At 35.4% G+C, this 22,580-nt stretch overlaps 1 protein-coding gene across 18 annotated transcripts in view; it reads right to left on the bottom strand.

Annotated features, from left to right (window-relative positions):
• Window positions 1–2,954: 2,954 nt before the first annotated feature.
• Window positions 2,955–22,580, bottom strand: part of MIER1 (MIER1 transcriptional regulator) — a 56,197-nt gene continuing 36,571 nt past the window's right edge. For 8 of the 18 annotated variants that reach the window (XM_027114002.1, XM_027114004.1, XM_027114009.1 and 5 more), the window contains 7 exons: window positions 19,896–19,937; window positions 19,448–19,599; window positions 18,133–18,214; window positions 16,690–16,844; window positions 13,274–13,401; window positions 8,724–8,863; window positions 2,955–5,962 (listed from right to left, as the gene is read on the bottom strand). In XM_027114002.1, the coding sequence (XP_026969803.1) occupies window positions 5,634–5,962; window positions 8,724–8,863; window positions 13,274–13,401; window positions 16,690–16,844; window positions 18,133–18,214; window positions 19,448–19,599; window positions 19,896–19,937 (1,028 nt within the window). In that variant the 3' untranslated portion in view covers window positions 2,955–5,633. Of the gene's footprint in view, window positions 5,963–8,723; window positions 8,864–11,584; window positions 11,764–13,273; window positions 13,402–16,689; window positions 16,845–18,132; window positions 18,215–19,447; window positions 19,600–19,895; window positions 19,938–22,580 lie in introns of those variants that run through there. The other 10 variants (XM_027114007.1, XM_027114013.1, XM_027114018.1 and 7 more) reach the window with 5 other exon arrangements.

The raw sequence follows: 22,580 nt of genomic DNA, 5'->3' as shown, positions 1-22,580 counted from the left end.
TCTCATGAGGCTTACGATCACAAGGGGGTGATAATCCTACAAAACCAAAATGCCCCCTGTGACTAGTGCTACATAGAAGACTTAAGTCTTTAGTAAGAGCCAGTGTAAATCCACCTAGAAATAACATTTTTGGCATATGGCCTTCGTTTTTCCTAACCATACATATGCATGAAATATATCCCTTGAACAAAACTGGGGTCATCCTGCTCTTTTCACTTAAAGGTATGACACAGATTGTGGCAGAGGAGAGAGCTAAACGAGCTGTTTCATCCTTTTTGGCCGCATTAGCCACTTAGGAGATTTGTAGACACAGCCCAGTTGTGTTTATAGTGTGTTTCTGAAATGCAACCACTTGTCTGCTGAACACTGGAGGCAGATGCAGACAGCAATGCAGTAAGAAGGCCACATGGCAAGGCAGTTCATGGAGCCGGGAATTCAGGCTGTTTGAAAGCTCAGAACCACCAGCCATCCAAATTTCCACCCTCTACAAATATGTGTTCAGAGGGGATTAATGGAGTATTCAGACTCAGAACGACTGGCACCACAGCCAGAGCTGGTTTCTCTTGTTCACTCAGCTAAAGCACAACTGGTGACAAGGGTAGACTGAGGGCGAGTTCTTTCCCTCAACCCAGATTTTCTGGCCGGGAGTTTAAAGTGGCTCAGGAATTTAAAATGGCTCTGATGCCATTCTCTGCTTCATTTCGTTCAGTTCTGAAAGAAACCACACTAACTCAGGGTCCAGATCTTTTTCTGCTTAAAAAGCTTAAGTGGGGGGCTTCCCTGGTGGCGCAATGGTTGAGGGTCTGTCTGCCAATGCGGGGGACACGGGTTCGTGCCCCGGTCGGGGGGGATCCCACATGCTGCGGAGTGGCTGGGCCCGTGAGACATGGCCGCTGAGCCTGCGCGTATGGAGCCTGTGCTCTGCAACGGGAGAGGCCACAACAGTGAGAGGCCCGCGTACCGCAAAAAAAAAAAAAAAAAAAAAAGCTTAAGTGTATATTCCTCACATTAATTCGAAGTCCATTGTCTTTTGGAGGGAAAGAGCAAAACCATTTATTTTAGAACCTACCTGAACTCACTTGGCAAACATGTTCTAGTTGGTGTGCAGAAAGACACATTTAACCAGCTCTACATTCAGTCAACCATTCATGTTAATGATGATAATAGCAAAAAGTGAAATTGTATAATCAGGCCAAATTTAGATTAGGCCTCACCTCTCCTCTTTCTTTAGGAAATCAGGAGCCTCCCCACCTTACAGTAGTGCTCCCTGGACAGTGAATGACAAAAGGGGTGAGTCCTGCATAATCCACAGCTGTTGTAATCCGCCCTGCAGGAAATGGTAAAAATAAATGCTTTCTTACGGGACTCGTACATTTATTTTATGTCGCTTAATTTCTAACAAATATATTAAGTTAGAGGAAAATCTTATTTAGCTAGAATTATAGGGCATGGAGTCATTAATTCATTTCCCTGAGATGGTGCCTACTCTTCCTCTCCTTGTGCCCTCCTTGTACTCAGCATGCAGTTCTACTGTTGCACTTACAACAGTTCTACTGTTGCCACACCTCTGAAGCCATAAGCCAAGCATAGTAGCTTGCATAAGTACAGGCCCAAATATCTGTTGAATACTCTATATGGAAACATGATGAAAACTTGTCACCACTGACTTTAAATGTAAAGAAAACTTTATCATCAATTTGGACAAAGGAGAATTAGAATTCAAGTCCAGTTTATATGGCAGTTCCTCAGTGTTCTTCACAGAATAAGTAGACTTTAGAAGTACATTCGAGTTTACTTCTTAGAACAAGCAAAATGACATTTTAAGTACAGTTGACCTGTGGACAATGCAGGGGCTGGGGCGCTGACCCTCTATGCAGTTGAAAATCCGCATATAATTTACAGTCTGCCCTCTGTATACAATTCCTCTCTCATCCAGTGTCCCACGTCCACGGATTCAACCAACCATGGATCATGTAGTGCTGTAGTATTTACTACTGAAAGAAATCTGCATATAAATGGACCCATTAAGTTCAAACCTGTTTAGTTCAAGGGTCAACTGTATTATGTATCCTAAATAAGTCACAGAAGCTAGTATAAAAACAAATTAAGATAAAAAACAATCATGTTCGGAAAAGGAAAAACACACACATACAGATGTCAAAGATGCCAGCACAATACTAAGGGTAAATAAGAAATAAGGTTATAGAAAATTGGTATTAGAAGACAGATTAATGCAGATATTTAAATACATTAAAATCAGTCCATAACTGGGGGGGGGGGTATGACCCTTAAGATTCTGCAAAGGATAAACTTGATTATTAAAGAGCAGAGTCGATTTTACGATAAAAAGTTTATAATCAGTAGACTTATGTGATACAGGAAGGTCATTTTTAGGGAGAGAGATTTATATGGTTTTCCACATTAGCACTTTTCATGAATATGGATTATAGTTAGGAAAACCTGTATTTCTGATTTGGTATTTAGTAGAGATATAGAGCTGGTTACACACCCCCTAGCGTCATCAGCACACATCTTGCCTATGAAAATTCATCAGCCCCAATTTTCAAAGTGCCCACTCTTAATTTTCCATTGAGAGTAAATCAAATACTATGACAAAAGTTTTTCTGCAAATTCACATGTGCCATATACACTGCACTGCAAAAGAAGGAAACAAAATGTTTTTAATTAAATAGTTCAGAGGAAGAGAAACAGGTGAATAGAGGTCCACAGACCAAAGGATCTCTCTGGAGGAAAAAAAAAGACAAAAATACATCATTCACCCATGAGGTCAAAGGGATCAGGAGCCACCGAAACACTAGTTCACGCACTTCGTCTAGGAGCAGAAGGAACAGAAGTTGTATATATTTGCATTGTAAACAGTGTGCATTATACAAACTTAAAATCTATAATTAAAACCTATTCAATCTAATAAAAATCATTCACAAAGCATTATATAGGCAAATATGTTTAAAAAAATATTTTAATAAGCATATTCAGAATGGCAGACAGGGAATAGGGGAAGGGAATTTCCTAATAGTGCAAAATTACTATGCATAAATTTTAAAACATCTAATTCATAATTTTAAATGCCTATTTGAATATTACTGCAAATACATTTGAAAGCTCAACAGATTTGTGTTGAACTGAGTTACAAATTTTGAACTCTTTTGAAAGCACATCATCATAAAACAGAAAACCATTCCAAATGAAGATAGATAGATAGTGCTTTGCTGGGGGTAGGTATGGGGTGAGGGAGACTAAGTAACTATTAACGAAGCCTTCTTTTCCCAATGCAATTTGTCAAGAGTTCAAGAGTTATGAAATGTACTAAATCTTAAGCAAATTAAATTCATGGTATTACTAAAAATTTTTAAAGTAGTGCAATGACATCAAGTTATAGTGGCTGCATTATGAAGAACAAAGTACTGTGTGAAATACCTGTATAAACATAAAATACAATTAAATATTTCTCTATGAAAAGCTGAGCATTATGCATTATAATAGTGGAATGTCTTTCATTAGGCATACTTTAAAAAGATCAAGAAAAGTAAAATTTCCTAACATGTATACAACATGTGCCGTATTTGCAAACATGCCTGAGAATTTATTTAAAATGTTCCTGTAATGTTAGTCTGCAAGAACTTCACAAACCTGCAAACAAAATGCATCTTTCAAAAAAAAGGTGAAAATGGCAACTCTAATATTGCAACAACTTAAAGTTCATCATCACTATTTCTATAGACCACCTTTGACAAAGAGCTAGGACACTTTGGATTCGTATAATAAAAGCTGATTTAGAAAATGGATAGTGACCATCTGCAAAAGCTGCCATTCTGGATAAATTAATGTTCTAGGTAAAACAAAAACAAGAAGTTGTTCACGCTTCTCAACACTTCCACCCAAAACTTTGATTTACTTGGATGTGTATGTAACAACAATGAATCTACATCATATGAAGTCAAGTGTTGTAAAGTGGCTTTTAACACTGTTTGGGGAGAAAAAGTTGTTCACATTGGTGGAGGGAAGCAGTCTGAACATAGGTTAATAGTAATACTTCATGGGGGATAAGGCCTAAACCAATTTCTCAGTGCAAACCTCTACTCAATTGCATTAGACAGTTGAGCCATTAAAAACAAGACCGCAGAAGATTTATTTTAAAAAGGCATTGGCTCTTTGATGGCTGAAAATGAATCAGTAGAAGCATTTGGGGTATGCCTGTGTGATAAAACAATAGTTAATAATCTTTTATAAAAGTTTGGATATAGGTTGGTCTATCAGCTGTATAAAACTACATTTTTTAAACAAGAATTTTGCACTAAAAATAAAATGGCACTATTGCAAGGCTATGCAAATGGATGATCCTATTTGTAATCACACAGAGCAGTGGTTACTGAATATCTTATTTTCATTTTGGAAATATACTATCAAATCTGAAAAGCTGGATTGTTAACTGGAAGTCTAAAAACTTCTAACTTTATCACTTTTTCCTCATAAAATCAGTACTGTTGCCTGCCAACTCCTTGTGTGTGCCAACATCTAAGTATCACTTGACCTTTTCCCCTGTTTATTTAATGCAAAAATGGGAAATTTTGTAATGCATATAAAAATAACTGAACAGGATTCTGGTCAGCATGATACATTTAAGCACTTAAGCCAACATTAAACTTTTGTCTTGATTCAAAAATAATTTTGAAAATTATAGCAAATGCAAAACAAACTATGTGATCTAAGTATCATGCTTAATTTCAGAGTTCTCAAACTATTTGTCCTTAAGTAGAAACTTGAAAAAAAACAAATGTTCACAATCCTTTATGAATGCTTTTACCACCTGGATATAAGAAACATGACTTAGTTACTACACAAACACTTAAAAATTCATTAGAAAAACCTTAGCAAAATAAAATGAAAGCTGACAGACTCAGAATATCAATTCCTCTCATAAAAGTTTACCAACTGTACAAGTTAAGAAAATTATACAAGCTTTTGTATTAAGAAAGGACAGCTCAGTCAAGACATATGTACTGTAAAAATCTTCCAAAGGCTACAAAGAATCTGGAAAAATACAGAATGTATTTCTTAAGCCCAGATAAGAATATGGAAAGACATCATTGATGTCAACAATTTTACATATACAAACCTGACTTGGTTTATTTTTAAACTTCTATATATAAAAAAATCATGCTAGCATAACTTTCAGGATTCATAAGGGTTTCCTTAATGATAACTCAATTTGTATGGAGAAGAAAAATGTCATAAAAGACATTTCAAGAAACTCAGAAAAATTGGTGTTAATCAGAAATTTGAACTTTTTTTCTTCTCTGCCATCAAACTAAGCAAAAAGTACCTTGTAGTGAAATTTTAGGATTAATACATCAAATGAGAAGGTACAGATATATCTTTCAAATTTACTAAACTATTTGTTTTATATCCTTAAAAGGGCCTTCACAATTTTAAAGTAAAAAGTCTGCAAAAGGCAGAATTATGAAATCTTATTTACTAAAGTTAGGACAATTCAAATTTTCAAATTTTAACCAACTGCTTCAAGGAAGTCAACTTTTTAAGGTCACCCATCAACCCTGAAAACTTTAGTCACACCAGAATTTACTCCAAAGAAAGTAAAATAAGTCTAAAATTTAGTCGTCTGTGTTTTCAAGTTCTTCAAATTTTCCATGTGAGACTGCATCTTGGAAAAATTCAGAAGAACCCGGACTTTCTTTTCCATTGCTGTTCACCCTTCGCCTTTTGGCAGGTCTCTCACTTTTTTCATCAAAATCACTTTCATTTCTTGCAGTCGTATGGGCAATTTTTGGGTCAGTGGTAAGGTTATCTGTTTCATAACCATTAGTATCCATATCTGTGTGAAGTGGTTTCTTACTTCCACCTGTTGGTCCATTAACGTGTAACCCTTCAACTTTCACTTCTTCTTTGTTTAATGTTTCACCTGGTCCGTTAGATGACACCCCTAAGTTGGAAGAAACATGAATGAAACTGCTAATATTAAAAAGCTAAATCTGTAAACTATTATAACACAGCTATAAACAGCTGTAAAATAACTTTTTATTGAGCAAGTGAAGTATCAAATCTGTGTATACATATGGTTTGAATTCTGGCTTTATTTACTTTAGTAGCTGTGTGACCTTAGGCATGTTATTTACACTCTCTCGTACCTCAGTTTCATCACATATACAATGAGGATAACAACAAATTTATAGGATTGCTGTGAAGATTAAATAAGTTAATAAATGTAAAGAATTAAGAACAGAATTTGGCATATATTAATAGCATGCTGGTATTATACGTAGCAACAAATAAGCAATGGATCCAGCAGTCTAAATAAGCTGAGTTAAAGCAAAGATATGCATAAATTATTCAGATTTAGCAAAAAGGCCAAAACTTTCTAAAACCATGAAAAAATTATATTCTTTCTTTAGAAGTTTGAGTTTTCTACTGCCGTATATAAAAAGCAGGATGACACGACGTTTTCATTCTTAATGTAAATCTACAGGTATTATGCTTTAAGGGTAAAGATCATATGCTATATTTATCTAAACAGATTTAAATATTCTGTCATAATGTTAAATTAATTCTTGCACTGTCCAAGCGTACACTTGAAAATGCTAAAAGTAAACACGAATTCCTTCATAACAGATTGAGAAAAGAAAGAGTATAATTACTCTAATGAAGTGACAAAAGGTCATGTTAGAGTTTACTGCAAAATGGAGAAATTTTGCAAATACTTAATGTAAAATATAGAATGTGCCACTGGAGATAATTTAAATTTAATTTTCTGAAAAATATTCACTATAAAGAACGAGAGCCTCAAATACACATTTTGGTCCAATAAAATATACTATTTCCCCAGCTCAAAGGTGCACTCAAGTCATGTATGCTTATGCGATTATGCGCCATATGACAGTGGAGGAGTGATTTTGTCATAGTAAGCACAAGAAGCTTGGTGACACTCTCATTAGGTCAAAAAGCACTAGTAGATTTCAAGACATGAATTAAAGCCCCTTACAAAAAAAGACAGTTGGGTTGCAAAGTTCCTTCCTTTCCTTGAAAAACCTGGAAATCTTAATTGTACCTGATGTGAATGGCTTCTGGGCTGAGTAATTTATAAGTAACTTATGAACACTCTTCCTTGGCTAACTGCATGTTATCATCAAATGGTTAAAAAACAAAGAAGGAAAAGAAAGGGAAACAATTTATTTGGTGTTATCAGCAAATAAGAAAAGACAGAAATACAGTAGTCCCTGGCATCTGTAGGGGATTGGTTCCAGGACCCCCTCGGATACCAAAACCCATAGATGCTCATCCCTTATATAAATAAGACAGCACGAAAAATTCATATGACCCATGTACTTTCAATCATCTCTAGATTTCTTATAATACCTAATAAAGTGTAAATGCTATGTGAATAGCTGTCAGCACAGAGCAAATTCAAGTTTTGCTTTGTGGAATTTTCTGGAATTTTTTCTTTCTTCAAATATTTTTGCTATGCAGTTGGTTGAATCTGCAGATGCAGAGCCCATCGATACAGAGGGCTGACTGTACTACCAACCGTCTGCCTCCCTGAGTTTCCACCCCTAGTCCCAAAGTCAGTCTCAGCTTCTTATTCAACTTCAGGATGGATGTGATTGGCATTAGAAATCATGTCAATGAACTTTCTTGAATCAGGAAACAGCTGGGCCCTAATATTTGTTTGGCTTGTTCTTAGAGGGGAAGTAGTGAGGGAATAGAGAGGAGTCATTAAATGAAGAAAGTATATTCACCACAGTAATATTAAATGCCAGTGTGAGAGCAAAGATCAGAACAGAGTTCAAATTCTTCACAGTATTCCTCTTCTAGTTTCTGTCAGGGGGAGGTTAGCTCTCCACTGGCCCTCCCCTAAAGCTGTTACATCAGAATGCAGGTGGGCAGAGCTTGTCTCTAATTCACCAGTTTCCTCCTAAAAAGGACTGGAGGATTTATTACTTTCTGCTTAGCAATGGTCTTACTTAAGACTATTTTAATTAAAGTAGAAATCAAGATAATTCTCTGACTAGGTCTTACTGATCAGCTCAGTGATCCTTGGTCCACTGTATATTTTAAACAAGAACACTATCTGAATCTCAAACATATTAGTATGCTTTTTGCTTCTCTTTTTCATGGACATAAAAATGAATGTTTCTGTACAATATTAATGCACAGGCTGACACCTGCTTTATCTTTACTCGTCCTTCAAGGTTATGATGTTATCAAGGAGGAAAATATTTTAAAGAGTGCCCTTGTTATCTGCTTCTTTTCGTTTATATGCTTAAATCAGTTTCCTAATAAAGTGTTACAAGCTCTGAAAGTATTTCATAAATATCTGTGTATTTCTGATGTGAAATGGCTGGAGTTTCGGTCTAAGACTTAACAAGAATACTTATATCTAGACATTCCAACCTGATAAGAAAACAGATGCTATTTTCTTAATTTCTTAAAAGAAATGGTCACTGTTGATAGTATACTTTATTATATATACTTTTTAGTGATATCAATGGGAATTCTTTCCAACTGACTTGTACATATTCTGTGTGTTAGTATATATGTATGCTGATACTATGTTTCATCTGGTATTTACAATTATGACTTCAGTTCTGCTTTGGAAGTTTAAGAGACACCAAAACTGAATTTTCCAAGCTACTGAAAGAAAAGTGCCCGTCACTATGAAGAAATCTAAGTGTTCTTTGGTTGCTTACCATTTTGATTACTATTGCTTATAGTGCCATCTTCTTTCTCAGACTGGCTGTTACTACTGTTTGAGGCAGTTGGGGGAGGGGATGGTGCTCGACTAGAAGCAGCACTTTCACTTTCATCTAGAAGACGATCCATGTAATCCCTTAAAATTGAGTAAAATAATAAGACAATTATTTTCTTATATTAAAAACAGCTGAAAATTAAAATTGACTTAAGTTAAATTTAGAAGGCTTTATTAGCAAATATATCCTAATTTTCACTTACATTTATTCCAGTGCCTCATCTATGACACCAGTATCTGAACATTTAAATGGAAAAGCTCCTTTTGGTTACATGTTTGTAGGAAAAATATGTAAGTCCTCTACACTAGCAAATTTTAGAGACCTATAGGAAGTTTTAAAACTTTAAAAACTGTAGGCAAGTGATCAGAGGGGCCCAACTAAAATCAGAAAATCTGTAAATGAAGAGGCAGGGATGATGTCAATCAGGAGGAGTACAGAAGAATGTCTGAACAGACACAGGTTGGAACTGTAAAGCTCATAAAGACTACTGGATGGCTACGGCAATACCTGAAAGACAAATTAGGACCTAATAATGAATTACCTTCCTGTTACCTTCTATATTACCTTTCTGCTAGAGCTAAGCTATAGTAAGCTCACTAAGTTCCTGGGCTTATCTGCCAGCTGTATCTGCCCATATATTGTTAGGGGTGAAGTTACTTCCTTCCCTAAGTCATTCCTAACTGTATGGCATGGGAAGACATTTGTGGTTAAGTGACATTGGGTTGAGGTTAGAAGATCTGAACGAAATACTTCTCTCTCTCAGGTCTAGTGTCTTTACCTATAAAATGCATGTAACCATACATGACCTATCTACCACACAGGGCTGTTGTATAAGATATGTGTAGCGAAGTGTTTTATGAACTATGAAGTGCTATTAAGTCACTAGAATAAAGGTCAGCAAACTATGGCCTGTGGGCTGGCCACCTATTTTTGTGGACAGTATTTTACTGCAACACAGCCACATCCATTCACTTACACAGTGTCTATGGCTGCTTTTCACAATAGCAGAGCTAAGTAGTTGCAAGAGAACTTAACGCCTGCAAAAGCCTAAAACATTTACTCTCTAGCTCTTTACAGAAAAAGTCTGCCATCACCTGTGCTGGAATAGTTCCCTGAAAGCAGGGAGTTTAGTCTGCTTTATCACTGCACCACCAGTGCCTAAGTTGTGCACGGTGCAGAGAAGTGCAATAAAAACCAAAATACCTTATTTATTTTTAAATTCCCTCAGAATAAGTATAACAAATAGTAAGGCAAATCCTATCTTTTAGAATTTTGTGAGCGGCGTAAGAAAGAATGTGGACAAGAAGGAAACCACGGAAGGGCTTTTGGGACTTTACTGAAAGTCTGTGGTAACAGTCTAGAACAGACTAGTAACTATAGTTTTAATCTCAAACTACGTGATCACGTTGTCGTTTATATACAGGGACATACATTATAAATGTGTAGTTTATAATATAGGGATGTAGAATCTGACCTCAAGAAGCTTCCAACAGGTTAAGAGTACAAACTAACACATATCAAAGAAACATATATGACCACGAACTAATCAATTTAACATTCTAGGCCTTATTTTCCTCATCTATAAATGGAGGGAATGAAATTTCATGGTCTTTTAAGATCTCTTTGGCTTTATGTCATTCACCATTACAGAACAATCACACAGAAACAGAATGAGCATGATGAATGCAATGCCAAAGGGACTTCAGAAGCTAAAGCTAACAGAAACAGATGATGCATGAGGAAGAATTGTTGGAAATAAATTTGGCATAGTGGGAATGGGTAATGGAGGATGTTAAAAGCCACGCAAAGGAAGCTAGAACTGACTAGATATCAAAATTATTTTAAATTTCTGAATATAACAATGATATTGTGAAAGACTTATTACTATTATTTCTTAAAGGTTAATGGCATCCAGAATGCTTAAGAAAGGAAGAGTCAGGTAGACCGTACAGGAGGCTGGAGTAGCATTCAAATAGTTCGAGTTATGCTGAGTTAATTTTTACTTTGAAAAAAATTATTTGCAAGGCTGTTACAGCAAAATCTTCAATTTGTATATGGCTACCAATTCTTCCAGGTAGGTAGTGAACTGACAGAATCCACAGTAGGATCTTTCAAAGGCCATTTATAGGCAGAAAAGTGGCAATGTGCTTCATTCTGGTGAACAAATGGAAGGTAACAATGTAACAGAAAAATGAGCAAATAACTTTCAGGATAATCTGCTCTTAACTATTGATTCTGACTAAGGAGGAAAATTTTAAAATTCAGTCCAATTTTTGTTTAAAGGCATTAACTTAATGTTTTGTGCGGTCACTTAAAGTGCAACTATTAACAGAAAGAGAAGGTCCTGGAAGCAAACTAGAAAAATATCTTCATGCCTACAGAAAACCACAATTTCTCCCAATCTGGAATATACGGTCTGGTCGTGGCTTCTTATAGGAGATTTAACACAGCTAAAAGGGACAAACAGGAGTAAAAGAATTACAGTTTTCAGTTAAAAAAACAAAAAACTTTATAAAAGACCCCAGAGGGGATATAACTGAAGCCTACAAAAACACAGTATTCTTGTCTAGGGGGAAAAGCATTTCTTCACTTCCTACCATAACACCAGGGAACATGCTGTTAACTCTTAAAGCCTGAGAAAAGAGAAGATATGGGATTACTTTTAACTGAGACTACTCCACCTACAGAATACTTAAACCTTAAGGAGAATCAAGGTTACAAATATAAATATCTTCAAAAAGTTTTCAGAAGCTATGGAGAGATTATTAGAAAAACTAAAATGTTTGGCAGCACATCCCTACCTAACCTGTTGAGCTTGACATCACAGAGGACCAACTAAGCCAGCCCACAACACTTCCCTTGGTGATGCTTTCTGAAAGAGAAAACTGGATGAACCATGGGTCTGACCCAGCATGGCAATTCTTATGTTCTTACTGCTGGTGACGACAGATTGCCTGTAGTTCATGTGTGAACATTATTTCTGAAATGGGTGAAAAAAATGAAAGATGTTACTATTGCTTTTCCCTATAGAATAGCTTGAAAACTGACTATTTTAAGATATACTCTGAAGACTAGATAGCTGTATCTAGTTCTACATCACTGTGCCTCAACACTACCAATAAATACAAATTTAACTATAAATTGATAACAGTAAGCAATTATATAAAATTTGGAATACTGTTATATATAAAATTCTACTCATTATGAGATTTGAACAAGGGAGAATGAGGCACAGAGTCCAATGTCTCATGACTTCCAGGGGCAATCATACCCATTTATTCCCTTTTAGATAATTCTGCTTTGGATTTTAGAGTGTTTGATCCTCCAAGGAAGTGACCAGCAGAGACACCTGTAAATGAACATGACCAAGAAATAGTGCAGCCTAGGAGTTTGAAAAGCACAAGCAAATATGCATATAAGCACATCTTCCAAAGGCAGTTATTTGGCCAGGCTTAAGAACTTCAGTGGTGCATGGTGACCAAATGAAGTCACAACTTTGCATTATTTTTATTCCATAAACATTAGGGAATACTCAAGGTATTGGCAAAGTTAATTTGTATATGGTAAAGTCAATTCCACCACAACAAATTCATCAGCATTTTAGAGCAACTCACGTGAAATGAAGGGTTCAATACTCTATGTACTATATACTTAAGTAACAAATTGCTAGTGGGAGTGGGAACAGTGTTTCATTCCACAGCTAGACTGAATGAAGCTAAGAGAATTTGGTGCGTGCGGAATGGATTAGACATATAGGCATTTTGCTTAAAAACAGGATATAATAAACTATACTCCCTCTATCACTGGGAGTTAGCTAAAGGTACATTACTTATTAAATATTATTTGTTAAAGGAAAAGGTTTCAGAATATTTAGGGAAAGGGAAGTCATCATGCACATGTGCACCTCTCTATAAAAAACTTTGTAATAAAAGAAAATGCAATTTTACCTAACTTATTATAACCCTACGTCTTTTCCCTTTGATATCATCTATATCCAAATCTGATTTTGGTTCCCAGAATCAAAAATAGATTGGGAAAGGTAAAATATTAATTTCCCTTCCTCTTTAAAGGGCCTCTATTAGGCATATGGCCCTATAAGTTTTAGAAAAGATAGTCTCTCCTATTCTTACTGCACTCTCTCAGTGTTATTAGATCAAAACTGTATGCGCTTATACTGAATGGAATAGAATTTAACAAAAACATGCCTTCACAGCTGTTCTGATCCATTTCCTCTCAGGAATACTACTGAAAACATACACTCTTAACATTCGCTTTGATAAATTTGCTGTCTCAAGATGAACTGTAGTTTACAATGTATTTATAATACACTGAAAAGTCTAAATGCCCTATGAAGATGTCAATAAATGGATAAATTGAAACTAATGTAAACTTTTATCCTAGCAAGAGAAAGAAGATTCTAAAAATTACAATTTTCTCAAGAAAAATTTACAAAAGCTTAGCAAAAATGACTCAAAAGAAAAAATACTCACGTGACACCAGGATGAAGATTATATTTCTTTTTTCCAAATCGCGTTTGCTGAGCAAAGAAATCGTAACGTTCAGATTTTTTCCACATATAATAGAATGCTACACATTCACCAACTGACCTTGTTCGAACCTATAAGAAACAAATACTTGTTTTTAACAAGTATCTCCTCCTTAAAGGAGTTATCTCATGAAAAATACCTGAAGTTTGAAAACAAATTTAGCTGGTCTTTAAGTAATACATAATACCACTTACAAAATACAACACTGTAGCAGCCGTGTTAAAAATTACTCTTTCTGAACTCCCATTAAGAAAAATAATACATTGGCAACAGGTCTTCAGATATTTAGCATTATGCTTTTTTTTTAACCTTTTAATTTTCTTTAACATCTTTATTGGAATAATAGTTGCTTCACAATGCTGTGTTTCTCCTGTATAACAAAGTGAATCGGCTATATGTATACATATATCCCCATATCCCCTCCCTCGTGTCTCCCTCCCACCCTCCCTATCCCACCCCTCTAGGCGGTCACAAAGCACCAAGCTGATCTCCCAGTGCTATGCAGCTGCTTCCCACGAGCTATCTATTTTACATTTGGTAGTATATATATGTCAATAGCATTATGCTTTTAAAGAGACTATCATATGTTCATTTACTATAAAATAAATACCCCTTTATTGAAAATGTCTGGAAGTGGCATTTGAATTAAAATAATGTTATAAACAATTTGCAAATACTTTTACTCACAGAACGCCTAGGGAGACTGCCTTTAAATTCCCATTTAAAGGATTCTCTTACTAATCCCAACACTGATCCAGACTCAGTTACTTACTTTCTAGAAAGGCTGAAAGTATTCCCCAGTGAGTTAAAAGCTATTATAGTAACGCTAATACTTTGTTTACTAAATTACTCCAGTGGCTTACTGTGCTATACCTATTTGGGCAACTGAATGGCTCCCTTTACTAATGTTAAACATATGAGATTGGCAACTGATGTTGACAAAATTCCCTGTTCTGCTACTTTGCTTAGAGAGCTGGTAGGGTTGATGCATATAAAATACTAGGAGTTAAAAAGGTATCTGAATGAGTGTTTGGGATGCAAGACAATATGCTTTAACTCATAAATTTCTGATTCTGAAGAAGGGATCCGGTGGGACTGACTGCACCTAAGGTCAATTTTATGACATCCTTATTTTGTTATGGGACATATATTTTTCTTTCTGCCCCGTGTTGCTTTAAGACAAAGCTATCAGGGCTTTAAAAACAAAAACTAAAAACCCAGTCATCTTCTCAAGCTGTTTTTTGCCTCCTTTTTAGAATCTTATTTCTAGTAGACAATTGTCAAGTCAACTGTACGTTACTGAAAGCAAAAATTACAAACACATTTTGTAGCATGCAAAGTTAACATTATTATGAAAAATCCTCAATTAAGTAAGTGTGCATAATACAACCTACGATTAAGATCCAAACTTCAATTCTAGGTGTAAAAACAAAGCCTTAATGTTTTCACTGGACTTCAATGTCTTCTTCTTAAGAATTATTGTCCTCCCTTTGTTCACTGGAACAACTAGTGTACTAGGTATATAAAGGTCGGATGACTTCTGTAACACTGAAATATCACCATCCCAAATATTTATAAAGAAATCAAGGTCTTATTTTCAATACTATGTTAAGACTTTTTTTGGCTAATAGTTTTAAGTCATCTAATATGTTCTTATTCCTTAAAAAAGGACTGCTCCTGCCAGTTACATCAGCTTATCATCCCAAGGGTCCCTCCACAGATAATCCAGCATGGTTTGGTCAATAGTGTTTGAATTCAAGCAGGAATGCTAGAAAACTCTTTCCCACAACGCTGTCCCTTTCAACCATGAGACAATTTGTTTTTTTAAAATCAGAAACATGCATGGCCATTACATGACAGACATTAGCATAATGCGCTCCTTTCATAGAGTATTCACTATATTGGAAATTATCAGATGATTTGGATACAACACCTTAATGTTGGATACAACATTAAGATGATTTGGATACACCTTTCACATCAATGCTAAGACTCAAAATTTCTCTTATTAATTATGCCTGATGTCAAATACCAAAATTCAACAAAATAATCAAGAATAAACTAAAGAACAACAAAATTGAGAAAAATGAACTCACAGGATTTGTAAGCAGCTATTTTATTTTGGAACATAAAATAGATACTGTTAAATATGTGTTGAAACAAATCAAGTGAATACCATCGGATCACATCCAGAGGTATGAAATAGGAGAATGTGATGACAGACTATTTAGAGCCTCAGAAGCAAGCCCACATAAGCCCAGATACTTTCAGCATCATCCTAGATAAGCCATCACATATCTTACACACCATCCTTAAGGAAACATGTAAAGCCAAGCTCCTTGTCATTTATATTTGCTAAAAATGTGATATTTATAAACCTAGAAATTACTTAATTTCCTATATTTACATTCTTTTTTTTTTTTTGCGGTACGCGGGCCTCTCATTGTTGTGGCCTCTCCCGTTGCGGAGCACAGGCTCCGGACACGCAGACTCAGCGGCCATGGCTCACGGGCCCAGCCGCTCCACAGCATGTGGGATCTTCCCGGACCGGGGCATGAACCCGTGTCCCCTGCGTCGGCAGGCGGACTCTCAACCACTGCACCACCAGGGAGGCCCTATATTTACATTCTGAGATTTTAATTTTGCCTGTCCTAATATCCCCTAGGAACACATTTTTCTATTCTATGTAATTGTGTAGTTACTATTAAAAATCCTACCTGATTTCAGTTTAAGAGAATTAAACCTAAAAATAAATTTGCAAGTACTTATGAAGGTTTTTTGGGTATACATTGACACTGTGTGATTGATATTATCCATATGGCATGATAAATTATGCTAAATTGTCAAATTATAAAATTATATAATGTATAATAAAGCTGACTTATTGAGATATTCTTCTGGAAAATTAAATCTTAATTAAAACCAAATTAAATATTAAGTATCTGATTTTGGACCACTTAGGACTTAAGCAAATGTAAAAAACATCTTAATTATAAATAATGTCATGGTAAAAATGCTGTAAAATTTCCAAGTAAGAACCTCCTAAAAAAAATCTGTAACAAGTTTGTGGAAAATAGCTTTAAGTAATTACAGTGTATACACACATCCCATCCAGAAGCTGATGAACATATTTATAAACGTCTAATTCTTAAAGGCTTCCAATATCATACACTGAGAACAGTCACTTAGCAAATACATGCCAGGAAGTCTAGGCATGCTTATTATAATTTTCTAAATACCAGTGTATTAAAATATTCATTATTGAACCTTTAACATTAGAAAACATAATAGAAGATTTAATATAATCTAGGTTAACTAAATTTCTTTTAATAAAAGAAACAACATATATCATCACTTACTTTATTAGCCTGAATCAAATGAAAGTCCTTTCCATAGGCCTTCAACCCTTGTTCAAAATTTCTACACTCTTCCTCTGTCCAAACAGATAATTCCTCTGACAAAATCGGGGGGCGGGGGAAGGAGGGGAAACTGTTAAGCAATATTCTCCCAAATGCTGCATATAACAAACAAAGTTGTAAATAAAAATGTAACTTTCTGTTAACAATGAGGGAAGTATTTTACTCCTGAATTCTATTATTGATGGCTAAAAAAGATAGTGACAAAAACTCCTTATTTAATAATGGGTGATTTAGTCCCTGACTCTCCAACCTCAACTTATGCCTTTCCCCTTTATTCTTTTTTTTTTTTTTGCGGTACACGGGCCTCTCACTGTTGTGGTCTCTCCCGCTGCGGAGCACAGGCTCCGGACGCATAGGCTCAGCGGCCATGGCTCACGGGCCCAGCCGCTCCGCGGCATGTGGGATCTTCCCGGACCGGGGCATGAACCCGTGTCCCCTGCATCGGCAGGCGGACTCCCAGCCACTGCGCCACCAGGGAAGCCCTCCCCTTTATTCTTTATGATCCAACTAAACAAGCTACCTTTCAATTCCTTTAATTCGTTATGTCCTTTCTTACTTTAGAGACTTTGTGCATGCTCTTCCCTTTGTCTAGAGTTATTTCCTGCCTCTTACCTCAACCTCCTTTCACCTAGCCAGTAAAAATATCCCTTTGTTCGAGAAGCTTTAACAGCCTCACTCTTTCCCCAACTAGGTTAAGTCCCACTGCAGTAAGTTTGGATTGCACCCTCTAATTCTCCTTGGAAGAACTCGTAACTATTTTTCAGCTTCCCTACCTAGGCTCTAAGCACTGTGATGTCAGGGACCTTGTTTATCGTTATGTCCCCACAATTTAGTAGGCCCTCCAATTCTGTTGAATGAATAATCTTTCCTTTGTTACATAATGATATATAAACAGTACTCTTAGTGAAGTGGGGTGAGAGCCAGTTTGGAGTAAAAAAGTGAAAAACCTGGATTTTAGTTTTGGCTTCATTATTTATGAATTATGCTTGCCTCAGCTAAGAGACCTCAGTTCTCATCAGTTTTAAAGTGAAGCTAACATCTTTCACCTTACTTAGCTCACAGGATCATTACCAAGATCAAACAGGAAAATGTTTATAAAAATGCCTTAAAATTGAAAGGCATTATATATTTTTATTTAAATGGCCTTATTTTCCCATAAAGGAAGGGACAATATTAACCCCATTCCCCATAATGCCTTGTGTAACACTTGTGTTATATACAGGTTATTTAACAAGTTATAACAAGTTGTTTTCCAGCAAATATTTACTGAATTCAGAGATTAGTATTATTAAATTTAGGATATACCTAGGTAAATTGAAAAGCTTAAATTTTAAATTTCTGCTATATCATGAAAACAAATAAAAAATTAATATTTATGCTTACCTCTAGCTGCTTTTACATTAAATCTTAATCTTCTTAATGCTTCTTCTGTATCAAAATTGCATTTAACTAATTCATATAATGCCTAGAAAAATAAAAGGCTTCAGTATGTAACCTGGACTATGAACAATTCAAGGCTACAGTTTCTTAAGAGAGTAAAGGCTTTTCCAGAATCCAGTGTTTTCATACTTTCTGGAGGACAAGTAATTCTAGTAAATGCAACATAAAGAACACTAAAGAAAAACAAACATAATTCATTCCTGATAATTAACTGCCTCTGAATATGTAGAAAATAATGGATAAGCAAATACTCTACTGGTGGCCATGGTACTCTAGGAATTTATAAATAAAAAGAAATTTTATAATAATCACAAGTCCCTTCTTTTTGGTTTTCTGGGGTTCCTATTAAAAGACAACTTAAAACAAATCAGAAAAGAAAAACACTGGTGAAAAAGGCAAGAAAGTATATAATGCTGCTATTAGGTTCATGGTAGGCACTGTTCTATTATATACAGAATAACATTATCCCAGACAGGTATTCCCAACTTGATGATATCCACAGATTCTATGGGATATGCAAAGGAAGTTCAAAAAGCTTAATAAAAAATATATACAGGCAAAATAAAATATCAAAATTTTTATTTGAGCTGAAGTCATACCAATGAGTGTGTCAATACTACATATCTTATGCTGATTATAAACATCAGACTCCCTGTTGATGACATTACAGATCTTCCTCTACTTACAATGGGTCCCCAAAAACACATCCTAAGTTGAAAATACTGTAAGCTGAAAATGCATTTAATACACCTAACCTACTGAACACCATCACTTAGCCTAGCCTACCTTAAATGTGCTCAGAACACTTACATTAGCTTACAGCTGGGCAAAATCATCTAACACAAAGCCTATTTTATAACAAAGTGTTGAATATCTCATGTAATTTACTGAATACTGTACTGAAAGTGAAAAAGAGAATGGTTGTATGGGTACAGAATGGTTGTATCAGTTGTTTACCCTCATGATCACGTGGCTGACCGGGAGGTATGGCTCTCTTACATTGCCCAGCATCACAAGAGATATTCAACACTAGCCTGGGCAAAGATCAGAATTCGAAGTATGCTTTCCATTGAACGCATACTGCTTTCATACAATCATAGAGTCAAAAAATTTTAAGCTGAACCTTCGTTAAGTCAGGGACCATCTGTAAAGGAATTTTGGTGGATAGAATAGCACTAAATGTGACAGCACTTAAACTTATAAACGTATGTGGTTAATATATTTTGGGAATATTGTAAGTTATTTCTTATTCATGTACCTGTTCATTGTCTTTTATGTGAGATCCTTCAGGAATTGCTTCTACACCTTTCTCATCACCTGTTCTTCTAGATGCATCCTTAAGAAATACAATCACTTTGTCTTCCGGTAAGTACTCAGGGTCCCACAGGAGCTGATCATCATTTTCATATACTAAATTAGTAAAATATAATGTTAAAAATAATGCCAAAAATTGATAGAGTTTGTGTTAAAACATATCACTGAACAAATAACCCATACTTAGAGCCAAAATGTTGAGAACTGAGAGGTAAAGTGTGGTCCCACTACTTGCGTGACTTCATTCTGGGGCAATATTTATAGCTTAAGTGATTTAAACAATCTAAACAGAAGGTACCACTTGATGCCCCTTTCAGATCTAGTCTGACTTAGCTTGACTTTACCAAATTCCAACCTCTCTTGGTTTGAATAGCAGTACCAACACTTCCTACCTGTATGACCCCAGCAAGTTACTTCCCTTCTTTCTGCCTCATCTGTGAAATGGGGAAAACAATCCTATTATACATGGCTGTAAGGATTTCAAGCAATTTAAAACAATTCTGACACATATTAAATAAGTTTCAATGAATGTTAGCTATAATTATGATTTCTGAATAGGGATGTCTAAAAGAATGCTCACCAAATGTTAACACTGCTTATTTCTTGGTGGTAGGATTTGGGACAATTTTTTCTTACATCTTTGTACTTTTCCATGATGCTTGAAAATATATTGTGATAAGCATAAATCATTTTCATAAAACAAGTCATTACTTTTTTTAAAAAAGCATTTAGGTTTCATCAGAATTTCCATTATAAGATTGAAGCCCCAATTTCATCAAAATTTTATAAGTGAAAGAATGGAGGAGAAACTAAGATGAGAGCCTTGTGGAATCCTAAATGACAGGAAGATGAAAACAGACAAAATTAAGAAGGAACAGTCACAAGACAGAAGAAATATCAAAGTGTGGCACCATAGCAGCAAGGGAAAGAAAATGTTTCAGAGAGTAATAGATTGGTTAAATGCTGTTAAACAAGCAGGATGAAAATTGAAGAGGTGCACTGGATTTATTAACAAGGAGGGGAATGTTTCAAGAACTGTTTCTGTGCAGAGATGGAAGCCAAAGCCATACTGGAGAGGAATGAAGAGGAAATAGAAGGTAAAGAAATAAAGTAGAAAACTCTTCTGAAAAGTTTCATGGTGAGGGAGGAGATAGAGCAGTACAGTAGCTAGAGAGGAAGCATAGCTGAAGAAAGTTTTTGGTTTTGCTTGTTTGTTGGTTTTTAAAGGCATGAGACATAATCACTTAAATGCCAATAGAAAGGAGCCAGCTGGACAAAGACTCTGAATTTAAGAGACAAAGTATAGCTGACATTGTCAAACTTCCTTGTGTTATGAAAAGGAATTAACAGCTAACAAAGGTACATCTCCTACATACCAGGTACTATGTTAAGTGTTTTCATATAAATTACCTTGTCCCCACCCACTCCCCTGCCACTACACACATACACTTTACATTTTTCCTTAGTAATAAACCTTATTCCTTTTCTAACCTGTTGGTACAATCGTAGTAAAACTCCAAACTGTAAATACAATAAAACTCCCATGATAAAGTGAATTTGGATATACTGCTATTGATTTCTGGTCTGCACTCAGCCTTTCTTTGCCAAAGGGAACACACGAGAGTTCTTATATTCTTGGAGTGGGAGTGGGAGATGGACAATGCCTTACAAGGAAACCCTGATTCAGGAAGAAGACAATGGAGGGTGGGTCCCTGAGTCCCCAGTGTTCTCCCAGTTAGATACCCCATGTTGAGCCTATGAAACAAGCACAAACTACCTGAGAGATACTTCTGGAATCAACTGGAAGTCCCAAGTCACAGGATACAGAGATATGCTTATTTAAACTAAGTACACAAACATCACCAGATGGCGCCAAATGACAAGCCAGGTCCCTAGAACTGTGACTAGCAGCCAGATAGGTTAACCCTGAGAATATGATACTTCATTTAATGCATATACTAAAAATGACAATGAGGTGAGAACCACTAGCATTCTCAGAGAATAAACCACACTGCCTTAACTGGTTCCAGAAACAGACCAAATCACTTTCCAGTTAAGTTTATACTCTAAATATGACTTCTGACTATGATCTAAATAAAAAAGGCAACACAGTTGATATTTATTAAATATCTATAGAATGACTAAACGCCAAGAGATCATAAATTCAGGAAGAACTCCACCATTATGATAAAACACACGAAAATAAGGAGGAAAAATAATCTCGATTTTTAAATTTATTTATCTCTATTTTTTTAATTTATCATCTATAAATATGACATGAACCTCTAAAATATGACAGCAACAGAAGGAAAAAACAGTCTTTATTATAATTGTATAGTTTCATGAACATGCTGGATTTTGAAAGATCACAATCACTGAACTGTAACAGCATCTTCTGAAACTATTTCATTCGAATGAATTACCAAGCCTAAATATTAGAACTTTTAAAAAGCAACTATAAATATATCCACCTCATACTACTGAAAGATATAATTTACAAGTGATTATAAATAAGTGAAAGAGTCTCAGAAGGCAAGAGCTCGCCTAGTCTATCAACACAGGTTGTTAACTGGGGAAGTGCTTTTTATGGTATTTTAAGTAATCAAAGTAAGTGTGTCAGATAAGAAAAATGAGTTCAAAATAATTTAACAAAGTTCATTATATGTGTGTTGGGGGTGGGAATGGAGATGACAAATGTAGAAAGCTGAGAAACTACACCACAAAATCAAAAACTTCTGCAATCTGGGAACTTCCTAGTGAGTAAGAATAAACGTGAATAAATAAATGAAATTTATAAACCTCCAGTTTCTGTTAAAAAAAAAAAGGTGTCATTCCATTTTTAATGCCCAAGTAAAAATTCTACCTAATCAATATATTATGAGAATGAAAATGCTGAAACATAATCAGCAAGGTGTAGTAATGCGGTTTATAATAGAGATTTCCACATTCTTAAAGGGTCACACTGTGATTAATGACATGAATTTTAAGTTGTCTAGCTGAGCTTTTCCTATGTGTAGATTAACTGAACTGCCTGTTTCAACAGTACTATTATCAACTAAGGGTAATACATGTGTTCA

This window comes from Aethalodelphis obliquidens, unplaced genomic scaffold (genome assembly GCF_003676395.1).
Source record: "Aethalodelphis obliquidens isolate GAN/ISIS:26980383/991018 unplaced genomic scaffold, ASM367639v1 scaffold13, whole genome shotgun sequence".
In the NCBI taxonomy this organism is placed as follows: Eukaryota; Metazoa; Chordata; class Mammalia; order Artiodactyla; family Delphinidae; genus Aethalodelphis; species Aethalodelphis obliquidens.
This window is presented reverse-complemented; position numbering and strand designations above follow the sequence as displayed.